The 11,754-nt window shown below is 47.5% G+C and overlaps 2 protein-coding genes across 2 annotated transcripts in view; both read left to right on the top strand.

Annotated features, from left to right (window-relative positions):
* The first annotated feature begins 327 nt into the window (after positions 1-327).
* Positions 328-8,467, top strand: LOC103896556 (schlafen family member 11-like). The gene is given in 8 exon segments (XM_019471289.1): positions 328-627; positions 629-715; positions 717-744; positions 883-1,428; positions 3,153-3,281; positions 5,819-6,575; positions 7,643-7,785; positions 7,788-8,467. Coding segments are annotated over 8 exon segments (2,670 nt in total).
* A 609-nt stretch (positions 8,468-9,076) lies between these two features.
* The window catches only part of MKS1 (Meckel syndrome, type 1), a 14,338-nt gene continuing 11,660 nt past the window's right edge, over positions 9,077-11,754 (top strand). The window contains exon 1 of the mRNA XM_009276418.2: positions 9,077-9,196. Within this exon, the coding sequence (XP_009274693.1) occupies positions 9,077-9,196 (120 nt within the window). The remainder of the gene's footprint in view (positions 9,197-11,754) is intronic.

The raw sequence follows: 11,754 nt of genomic DNA, 5'->3' as shown, positions 1-11,754 counted from the left end.
CGCGTCCCGGGGGAGGGGTCGGTAGGATCTGCTCCTGCGAACGGGCAGCCGCTGCCTGGTCGAGGTAGTCTTGCACGTAGCTTCAAGATAACGATTAGAGCCCAATATGCAAAAGAGCCCAATAAATTAGCTTAATTAACATGACGTCTGTGGGTGTCTTTGCAGTAGTCTGACTTCGATTTGCTTGTGCGTTGCAAATAGTGATTTCCATTTTCCAGTTCATTAAATCTAGCGTGCGAGCCTAAGCCGAAGGCGTACGGTTTCCTTTGTCGCACTGCCGTGTATAATCGTTAAGTGTTTTTAATAATTTACCATTTCAGGATCAGGATGGCCAGACAAGAAGGGCGGCTGCTGATTAATTTGAAAACGAACTATCCCGATGTGGTGGTAGATACTGAGAAAAGAGTTTTAGGAGAGAGATCCAGAAAGAAGACCTCTCGCAGTCAGAAAAGGCAACGAAAGGAGCTTTCTATAGCAGTGCGTGCGTTGCTGAATTCGGGAGGAGTGGTGAGGGTGGAGAGTGAAGACAGGAATTGCCGCTTCCAGGAGCACGGCATTGGTCTGGAGGTAGGGCAGAGCCTCAGGGGGTGCATCGACCACACCGAGACCAGCGAATACTTCACCGTGGATGCAGCAGCGGAGCCACTTGCTGCTTTTTGTTAAAACATGGAGCCGGGGAGGTCCAGAGCAGAAAAGTGCATCCACAAAGCCGCGTTATCTGTAGCTTGAGCACTGCTTTGTCCTGTTGGTCTTTCACTTCGGTTGTTCCTATGACCTGAAGCGATGCTGCTGGATTTCTGAGGGAGAAGGAAAGCTGTGCCAAGCGCCGTGATGAGGATGGGCCAAGCGCTAAGAAAGCTCTGCTGAATTGTGATGGGGGAGCAAAGGAGACCCCTCTGGACACCGAGGAGCGCAACATCCAAGTTGCCGCTGCCAGGTTTTTAAAGAGAGACAGACTGATGGTTGGGGAGGTCCTGGATTCCACAGAGACAACACATACCGAATTTAAGAGCTTCTCTACAGAGAATATCTTGGAATACATTAGAAAAACCCTTCCAAATTATGCCTCTGCCTTTGCAACCAGTCAGGGTGGTTATTTATTTTTTGGAGTGGATGACAGCAGTAAAGTCATTGGAAGCCATAGTAAAGTGGAGAAAGAAGCTTTAGAAAAAACAGTAGCTGATACCATGGGCTCAATGCCCATCCATCGCTTCTGCGGCCCTCAGGCTGGCGTGCAGTTTAAGACGTACATCCTGAGCGCTTACGACAAAGCAGAACGCTTGCAGGGCTACGTATGCGCTGTGCGAGTTGAAGCGTTTTGCTGCGCTGTTTTCCACGATAACCCTGAATCCTGGATTGTGACGGGTGACACGATTGAAAGATCGAGCGTCAGGAAATGGACGGAGCTCATGACGGCTGCAGACCCGGGTAAAATCTGCATTTACGTTAGTGCCAACTTCATTTTTGCCTTGGTTTGTAAACTTCCAGGAGGAAAGACCAACTTCTTTTCTTCTGTGTTCTCACCAAACCTAGAAAAGGGGCTTCGGCCCACGGCACAGTCACAGGCACCGGGGGTGACGGTACGGCAACTGGCCTCCAACGGCAAACTGTTCTGTGAAGCGTTACTCTCTGAACTGGTTCAGCAGGACTTTTTTAAGCACTCTCAACTGGAATAAGCCTTCCTAGGGATCCCATGTGCCCCTAAATGAAGTGGAAAGATTCAAAACCGCCCAGGAGCTTCCATTACTCTTAATGAGAATTGCAGAAAACTTGTGAAGCTGGCTTTGTCTGTTAAGATGCTTAGAAGGGAGTGATGTCCTGGTGGAAATCTGGCCCCTTTAGGTGCCTAAAAGGCGTTTATTTTGAAAAACAAAAAAGTCCTTACTGGTGCTGATCTCCATGGAGTGAAAGCCCCAGTGCTTGATGCACTAGCGAGGATTAATCTCCATGCCCTGGTTTGATCTGTGTAGATCCAGCATCTTGGCACAAGTTGTGTGCCAGCACTAAAGTAAAATAATCATTTTAGCTCTAATGGTGATGTCAAACTGACCTGCAACTTTTCTTCTCCTTCCCCTTATCAAGTACTAAGAACACCTGCAATGAAGTCAGCAACACTAGGGTAGCTAGTAAAACCTGGTCAGTCGTCTCTTCGGAGATCAGCTTGAGGTTGAGCAAAGTCCTTTCAAGTCTGCAGCTCAGCGAGCAATGCACAGTATGCAGCAGGTTACAAACCGCTCCCCCTTTCCGAGGCTCACACGCATTTCAGATGTCTACCGAAACGTCACTTTGCATACGTGGTGTGGCTCCGTGGCTGTCAAAGGCTGTTTTGAAGGAGCAGGGGTGCAAGGCTTTGCTTGTTTTAAGAAATGTTGTCCCACTTCATTGTGAAATCCTTCCCCTTCAAAAGCTATGTCCTGCATTTTCTTTCATCACCCCACAACAAGACCTGTACGGCGGGTTCTAGAGAGTTTATTCTGACCGCAGATTTGAATAAGGTGAAACTAACCCTCCTTTCCTACAGGTTCCCAGTAACACAAGTTTTCCTTGAGTGAGTGCCCATGGCAGTGACCGCATGAGCAAGGAATATACTGGCCGAAGGGGACCTCCTGTCCCAGTGGAGCCCCGGCCGCGCCCGGCGGCTCTGGCCTTGTGTGAAACCTCTCCTGTGGCCCTGGTCTGCGCTTAGAGCTGGGATACCTGGTCTCTTCAAAGGACACAGTCACACAAAAGACAGAGAGGGTGGTGTTGATAGGAGGGGAACAAAGCAGCAAGGTCTTTTGGAGAGGTGCATCTACTGAAGAGACTTGTGGTACACGTAGGTGGTTCCTGTAGGGTGCTGGTGTGCTGAACTGGCACGTCGGGCATCTCTTACCTGTGCACTGGGGTCTCAACAGCCTCATCCCACGTGGGGTCTAGATCTTGCTTTGATCTAAAGCCATCTATGCTTTGAGCCCTCTCTCTTCTACAGCACATCAAGATCCCGTTGGTTTGATGCAATACTGTCGTTCTTAACTACGTAGGCAGCATTTTCTTGAGTAGGATTGCAAAGGGACATTTTAAATTAATCATTTTAGTTATTCTTTAGTGCTGGGTTTTAAAAGTTCATATGGAAGGATTTTGATGGCTATAACATGCTTTTTTCTTCCCCCAAGATCTTTCAAATCTGGCTGATAAATTTGAGAATGAGCCCAGTTTCTCAAATGGTCCTCCTCTTATCAAGCCAGTTTATTCAAAAGCTGGTCTCTAGCGTGTGTCTGAACTCCAAGAATGCCTCTACCCAGGTAAGCTGTTTATTCTAGATTTTTTTTTTAATTCAAGATTGTATTTGACAGAACTTCTAGGAAGATAATGTGATATAAGATTTTAGGCACACAACTGTTAGGGTATTTAAAAGATGCAACTGCTCCAAGAATGTTGATTTCCCTGATTTTTGAGGGATCTCTTCTTCCATTTTTGCCACTAAGTATAGTCCCTAATGCACACAATTGTGGAGAATATACCTGGTGTCCCAGGGGGTTGAGCACTGTCTGCCCCCTGTTACGCTCAAAAATCTTACGGACAAAGAAGAGAGAGAGAATAATTTATTTCTAGCATAACTGAAATCTAAGTAGTCTAATCAAGGAATTATTAGTAGTCAAGATCTAATTATTACAGATAAAGGAAGAAAAAGACAATAAATGAATACGACTGTGAAAAAAGTAATACTACTACTACTAATAATAGTTACCTGCACGTTTCCTAGTATCCACCCCTGTTCCTGGCGTTACGCTCAGCCTTCCAGTGCCACTGAGGATCCTACTGTTGATGGCTCCGGTCTGCCGGGGGTTGTTAGGGCGAGTCGTCAGCATTCCCGGTTCTTTCGTCAGGAGTACGTAGCTGATGTTGATGGCTTCTTTCTCCTACTCCAGGATCCGCTTGGGGTCACTTGCTGTACGTTTGCTAACGCACTTTTACACCTTGTTCTTTCTTCACTGGTCTGTGAGTTCACTGCGCCATTGGAGTTAGTAAACAGGGCGTGTTTCTCAGAAGTTAGATACTTGTTCTCCATTACCCTTAAAACCAGTTTTGTTCAGCTCCAGGGCTGCATTTCTTTACCTGACCATCTGAGAGCTATTTCTGGCCTTGGGATCTCCTGTGCTCTGTCTCTTACTGCCCCACACCTGAATTCAGCCCTGCATCCTGCATCCCACGTCTCAAGACCTCTGCTGTCCTACTGGGCCTGTATTTCTGCACTCTGCATCATCATGTTATAGGCAGAAACATCTCACCCTGTGCAGAATACCTGCTTGTTGCTGCTGTCTGTATAAATTGATGGTTGTTATCCACAGACACCTGGTTATTAGAAAAAATGCTATTACAGGTAAACCAAGTGAAAACAAAGCTCCAAACAGGTCAACAAAAATTCAAACAAAGCAACCAGACAAGCCTCTGACCTGAGGCCTTGCAAACTCAGTACACTCCCCGTGGCTTGGTACTAGCAATGCTGTACCGCTGGTCCGCAGGGCTAAGCACCAAGTGTTTGGGTGTCGGATGTCTGATCGGCTTAGACGTTTCTCTCACCCAGTAAATTAATTCTGCCATCCTGCTCATTGCTACGGGGGAACTTCAGGCTGGGGCACACAAGGGAAAGTAAAGCTCAGCCCTTACCATGGGGGGTGGCGAGCCTTGCCTTGGTTTTATTTTTTAGGTGAAGACTCTGATTATTTCAGAAACACTTCAGCTATAAAAGCAGCAATGGTTGCTGAGCAACAGATACTCCCACATACCAAGCCCTGAAAGACAAGGGAACAGAAGTAGCCAAGGGCAATGTAAATCCTATGATGTTTCTGCAGAGCAGGGCTATGGCTTGAGGTCAAGCTCTGAGACACATGGGAGACACAAGGAATTCCAGGTCCTTGTCCGGTGTCAGAACTGCTCCAATCAGTAGCAAACAGATACTTTCTCATTAAACATAGTCCATGGATTTTTTTTTTCCAAATTCTGACCTATAGATGTATGTATTAATTGCTAATTTTTCTAATTATTTTTGTAATTTTGCTATCTTTTCACATCTGTTTTCAGGATTACTCTCAGATGATTGATTTACTGATCGGTTAATAGTGTTTTGGTACAGGATAGGCAATTGCTGTTTCTTGATGAGAATGTGTTTTTTGAATGGAAGGCTGTGACACAGTCAGTGTAAATGTATGCTTGCATTTGAGATTTGTCTGTGTGTTATGAATGTGCATAGCTGTAATTTTAACCTGTAAATTTAAGAGAGGATTTGTGTCAATATTTTTTAAAATTACTGTTACTCATTATTTTGGAAGAGCACCAAGTTTAGCGTTGGGATGAGAGATGTCTTCGTGTATTCCCCTATATTTAATAGGAATGTGTGTCTATACATCAAGATGATGCTCCTAGGTGCCTTTTCCTATATGCATAGTGTTTTACCAGTCAGGAGCGTAGGAGATGCTGCAAGCAGGCTGCTTCATCTGGTTCAACCACTGGTCTCTCACTGTGGCAGCAACATATCCTTCAGAGGAATACCTAAATAATGAGAAGGCAGATAGAAAGGAGGCAGATCCTTCCACAGAGACTTTTCCTTATTCTGTTTAGAAGTCAGGCATGCCTGAAGCATGGAATTTATACCTCTTTTATTCATATAAAAAATCCTTACAGATTTACCACCAGGTATTACGGGAATGCTGAATTTTTTACTCACATTAAATCATTTACTTTGATGACCTCATGGTATAATATATTCCTGCAGTAACTGGTGTGTCGAGTAAATTATTTGCTGTATTTTGTTTTTCTAATTTTTTATTTCTTTTTCTAGTGGCTTCTAATGAAGTCAAATGGAAGCCAGAAACCATCAGCACCGACCTGTTCTCAGAGTATCCTGGATTAGAGGATTTAATGAAAAAACAAATCCATCCACTTAACAAGGGGGTACTGGTATTTTCAAGGGGTTGGGCTGTTGACATTGGATTGCGGAAAAAACAGGGTGTTGTGTGTGATGTTCTCTTAGAAGCTGAAAATGCATATCCAGTATTGTATACTGTAGTCAAGGACGCCTCTTCTGCCGAGTCTAAAAACTCGAGAGAAACTGCTTATGCATTAAAGTGGAAACTAGTCAATGATGGGGGATATGCTTCAAAAGTGTGTGTGATTCCCCAAATACTGCACCTGAATGGCACAAAGAACCGGATGGAAGTTGCAGAGGATGATGTTCCCCAGCAAGAAAACCAAGAAAACCCATGTGATTATGCCAGCTTGTACCCAGAGAATTACATCCTCACCTCCAGGGACATCCCCGCGTTCCTGCGTGCACTTGTGATTGTTGTGCTGCACTTTAAGTCCCGCTTAAGTCACCATCTTGGCTGTGAGATTTTCAACCTTCTCACTCTGAAACAGTATGAGCTGCTCTCCAAGAACCTGCACAAAGTCAAGGAGCGGTTTGTCCTTGGTCTTCCTGGAACAGGGAAAACAATTGTGGCTTTGAAGATCACTGAGAGAATAAGAAACATTTTTCACTGTTCTGCAAAAGAGATACTCTACATTTGTGAAAATCAACCCTTGAAGAAGTTTGTGGGGTAAGCAGTAATGTGTATTTCCCCTTTTTTCTTTCATTCCATCCTCTGTACGTACAGCACAAACCCTGCTGATTTTAGATCTGTTTGCCAAATATATAACTTTGGCTGACAGAAACACACAATAATAATCTCAAGAAAGGTGTTAGTATTGAAAGTATTATTGAGCTGAGCTCTGGCCCAGATCCAGCGTTCACTGACTGCAGTGAGAATCCCACGTTCCGTGATTGCTGGATTGTGTTAGACCTTCAAAAGACAATGGCCTTAGTTTAACAGTCTATGACGGCTGATGCTGACACCAAAAATACCCACCTGCCTTCCTCTGTTGCTGCCTCAACACTGCCTGTGCTGGGCCTGATGCAAGCTCTTGTGCAGCTGTGCTAGGAACTGGCCCTTGGACCTGGGCCATCTAGACAAGGAGAACAGAAACAAATGCCCTTTTGGTAGAGGATTTCAGGCAGAGCAGTTCCCCAGTCCTGTTCTCGCTGCGTTTCCACTTGCGTCAGCATGGAGAGGTCAGCAAGCCACCACGGTGGACAAGGCACCTTGCATCAGGGAATAGCTCAGGCACGGCAGTGCCCAAGCAGCAGGTCCTGGCCCCAGCAGGCAGATGGCCTGGCAGAAGTGCTGCCAGTCCCTGCTCACCCTGGGGAGAAAAGGGAACCCGTCCTTCCTGCGGGAGCTCAGGCACCGTGCTGCCTTCCCTGGGCCAGGGAGAGCGGGGCAGAGGGACACCCCTGGGGAGCCTTGCCATGGGGTTCCCATGTAGGAAGGGTGGGCTTGAGTCTCCTCTCAGGGTAGAGCAAAGCCAGTTGGTGGGGGCTGTGCAGGCTGTGCAGCACCCCCCCCCCCCAGCCAATCCATTGGAATAAATGTTTCCACCGGGAAAACGATACAGCATGCTGCAGCTGAGATAGGAAGTTTTGCATTTTCAGACAGTAAGCAGCATAGTCCTCCAAGGAAGAACCCACTGAGAAATGGAGGCAGTCAATACAGATTTGTCTGGTCACATCTTCTTTTTATTTACCGTATGGGTTTTTTGGGTTTCGGTTTGGTTTTTTTTTTTTTAGAAATGAGATCTGCCAGTCTGTGACACATGTTGCCTTCTTAAATGGGAACTTCCCAGAAGTGAAACACATTGTGGTTGATGAAGCTCAGAATTTTCGTCCTGAAGAAAACTGGCACCAATGTGCCCAGGAGCTAGTCAAGAAAAAAGTGGCATTTTCTGGGTCTTCCTGGATTTCTTCCAGTCCACTCACCCATATGGTTGTGGACTTAAGTTTTCAGAACTGTATCCTCAGGAACGGTTGACCAAAGTGGTCCGTAATGCCAAGCAAATATACAACGTCATGTTTAATCTAATGGAGGAAATCCTCCAAGAACGTAACACAGACATGCCCTATGAGGTGCTGGAAGAGTTGTTTAAACGGGCTGAATGTGCCCATTCTTTGTCAGGTGACTGCATAATAAAAAATAATAAGGGAACGTCTGAAATGGCAGAGTACGTGACCGGGCAGTGCAACAGCTATATCCAGCAAGGCTATCCCGTCAAAGATACTGCAATCCTGTGCAGTACACAGCACGCAGCCCAGGTGTTCAGTCAGATATTGGAACCTGAGCTAAAAAGACAAATAAGGAAATGCAGGGTGAGGCTGATCTTGGGGCGAGCGGAGAATGTTTTAGAAAATGTCATCGTTCTTGACAGCATCCGTCGCTTCTCAGGCCTAGAAAGGAGGATTGTGTTTGGCATCCACCCTGTCCCTGCACAAGAGGAGGTATCTCTCAATCTTTTGCTCTGCGTGGCATCCAGAGCCAACACCAAACTCCATTTGCTGTATCACAAAGAAAAGATGTTCTTAACAGACACGTCTTTAGATGAGTTTACTCTTACCTAGCGCTATGGACACTACAAGGCTTCGCTCGTTTTTTGTTCAGTGATATTATAGGGCAGCCTTAAGATTTTTTTATGCCCTTTCCGTAGCCTGTGCAAAAAAAAAAAAAAATCATTATGCAGTCTCACATACATATTTCATCATGTGTAAGCCTGTAGGATGTCATAAAATTTATTTTAATTAAAGGACATCGCCATCTGGAGAGAACAAATTGCTGAAAATGGCAATTGCAGAAGGAAGTCAACAATTACAAACTACTTGGATAAATCATAGAACAGTTTGGAGACTTGTACTTTCAATTCCTCTGCTCTTTAAGCTGACTGCATATTCTGAGTGTTTCAGCACTACCAGAGTGGAACCACCGCTTGGAAATGCAGCAGGGGCCATCCCTGTTTATGCCCCTGCTGGTGCTGGTGCAAATGGCCAAAACTCTACTTTTTTCAATGGTGGGGAGATGTTTGTGAATTTTCAGCCAATTTGCCTCTTTTATCATCCAAAAAGATAGAGCCACAGCCTGCTTTTGGGAGTGGTGGTGACTTTCTTCACCTCTGCTGGGAATGGGGCTGTGGTTTTGTGGTCACATTGAATCATCTTAAATGCAGGTTTCTGCCCATGGAGGCAGTTCTGTCCCCAGCAGTACAGTCCCAAACCTCTCATAAGTGGGCTCAGGTGTGCAACAGTGTAGAGAGTTGGGAACTTGTGGGGTTTTTTCGCAAATTAGTCTTCAGCCAGGTAAGCTCCACCGTGTCATACAGGTGCCCAAGTGCTAGGAATGTGCTTTCTGGAGAAGGAGGCCGTGCAGGATCACCAAATGGTTGAGGTAGGAAGGGACCTCTGGAGGTCATCTCATCCAACCCCCTGCTCAAGCAGGGACACCTAAGCTGCCCAGGACCATAGCCAGATGGCTTTTGAATATCTCCATGGATGGAGACTCCACAACCTCCCTGGGCAACCTGTGCCAGCGCTCGGTCACCCTCACAGTAAAAAACTGTTTCCTGATGCTCAGAGGAAACCTCCCATGTTTCAGATTGTGCCCATGGCCTCTGGTCCTGTCACTGGGGACCACTGCAAAGAGCCTGGCTCCATCCTCTTGGCAGCCTCCCTTCAGGACATTGATGAGATCTCCCTAAGCCTTCTCTTCTCCAGGCTGAGTAGTCCAGCTCTCTCAACCTTTCCTCGTATGTGAGGTGCTCCAGTCCCTTCATCATCTTCATGGCCCTCAGTTGTACTCTCTCCAGTATGTCCATGTCTCTCTAGTACTGGGAAGCCCAGAACTAGACACAGTGCTCCAGCTGTGACCTCACCAGTGCTGAGTAGAGGGGAAGGATCACCTCCCTCGACCTGCTGGCAACACTCCTCCTAATGCAGCCCAGGACATCGATAGTCTTTTTGCTGCAAGGGCACATCGCTAGCTCAAGTTCAACTTGGTGTCCACCAGGACCCTCAGCAGCCTTCTCTGTAGAGCTGCTTCCCAGACGGTCAGCCCGCAGCATGTACTGGTGCCTGGGCTTGTTCCTCTCCAGGGGAAGGACTTTGCAATTCTCCTTGTTGAACTTCATGACATGCCTGGCAGCCCACTTCTCCAGCCTGTCGAGGTCCCTCACTTGATGCTTCTCCCTTGTGCTCCTCTCTTTTGGTAGCTGCTCACATTTGTACCCACTCAAGCTGTTTAGAAACTGCAGTGGGTCACCAAGATTTCATCATTCTAACTGGGACTATTGGAGTATTGAAGTCAACAAGCTGTTGCAATATAGTGCGTGTGTTGACAGCCCAATTCTTACTGTCATGTCAAATTTGACATAAGCAGTATGGCTCTTCAAACTCTGATTGTGCAAAAACCTGTTGAGCATCTACCACATAATTACATCTTTTCTTTCTGTCTCAGATGTCAACTGTTGCCAGAGCTTTGCCAAAGTTTGTCTAGTAACGTAGTTCCTATTATTGCTTACTCTGATATTAGCTTTTAAAAATCTCAACAAATAGTGACATGATAATGTCATATTTGCCCAGAAAAAAAAAAGTTATTTCACTGAGACTCTTGTGCAATTGCATCAGCTTTCTGCTTTTCTGTAGTAAATGTTTTTTTCTGATTTTGGGATCTCTGGTATTTGTGGCGGCCAGCGTTCCAGGTCCGAAAATGCAAGAACCTTGCAATACCTGCAGGACCACCAAGGAATTTCCACCGCAGCTAATGGTCTGAAAAGGAGGAAGATCTAAATCCTACCCGGTTTTATACTTCAGGCTGTTAGTGTGCCAGTTTAATGTCAGCACTGCAGCGCACTTAAGTGAATATGCCCTCCTGCAGTACTTAAACTTGCCTTGACCAAAACATTCCCGGAGTAGCAATTAGTGGGGAAGCAATTCCCAGCCCAGCATCCCAGGAGTGGTACGGGATGTACCCCCCCCTTCAGAAGGGGGGTCCCAGCTGGTGGAGCTGGGTTGCAGAGCCGTCAGGCACACCGGCCTTGTGGGCAGTGACTCCAAAGAGGACCATGGGGTGACCAGGTTGCTGGGTGGAATGGAGTCCATCTCGGGGCTGACTCCAGGGAAGGGACCAGAGAAGCTAAGATGCCGGCTGAGGAGATGGTGCACAAGGAGGAAGGACACAGGTTCCCAGGGCCACCTCTTCGAGCAAAGAGGTTGCATCATATGGTGTATGTGGATCTCCAGAATGTTTTCACAAGACCCCTCAGCAGAGGAGGCACAGCAGGGAAGGGCCGGGGAATGCAGCAGAACCGGTGGCACCGGGTGACTGGCAGCAAAATGGCGGCTGAGGTGTGGTGTGTGGGGGACAGGGGCTGCCACCCTGGCCCGCCCGCGGAGGGACAGGCTCGTCACCGCTCGGGAGCGAGGCCCTGGCGCGAGGGTGGTGGTAATCTCCGTGAAGATGTCCTTTCCCTGGCAGCCAAACAGCCAAATGTCAGGAAAGATTAGGAAAGGGGTAGGGCATAAACCAGAGAAAGGGGCAGGTTCACAGTCGGCTCCTCGCAGGTTTTGGCCTGGAGCCCCGTGCCCGGGGCGTCGGGGGCACCGCAGCGCGTCCCGTCCGTCCCCTCAGCATCACCAGGGGGCTGCTGGGATGGGGGGGCTTTGCTCTGGGGGGCCTCGTGCAGAGGGATGTGGGAGACCCCCCCCTCCCGACAGAGGCCGGGGGGACCCTCACACGGAGGGATGTGGGAGACCCCCTCACACGGAGGCCGTGGGGACCCTCACACGGAGGGATGTGGGAGAACCCCCCTCACGTGGAGGCTGGGGGCCTCCCTGCTGCGGAAGCCGCCCTGGCGCAGACG

Source organism: Aptenodytes forsteri, unplaced genomic scaffold, assembly GCF_000699145.1.
Source record: "Aptenodytes forsteri isolate BGI_AS27 unplaced genomic scaffold, ASM69914v1 Scaffold209, whole genome shotgun sequence".
In the NCBI taxonomy this organism is placed as follows: domain Eukaryota; kingdom Metazoa; phylum Chordata; class Aves; order Sphenisciformes; family Spheniscidae; genus Aptenodytes; species Aptenodytes forsteri.
Note: the sequence above shows the minus strand (reverse complement) of the source record. Positions and strands in the feature narration are given on the sequence as shown.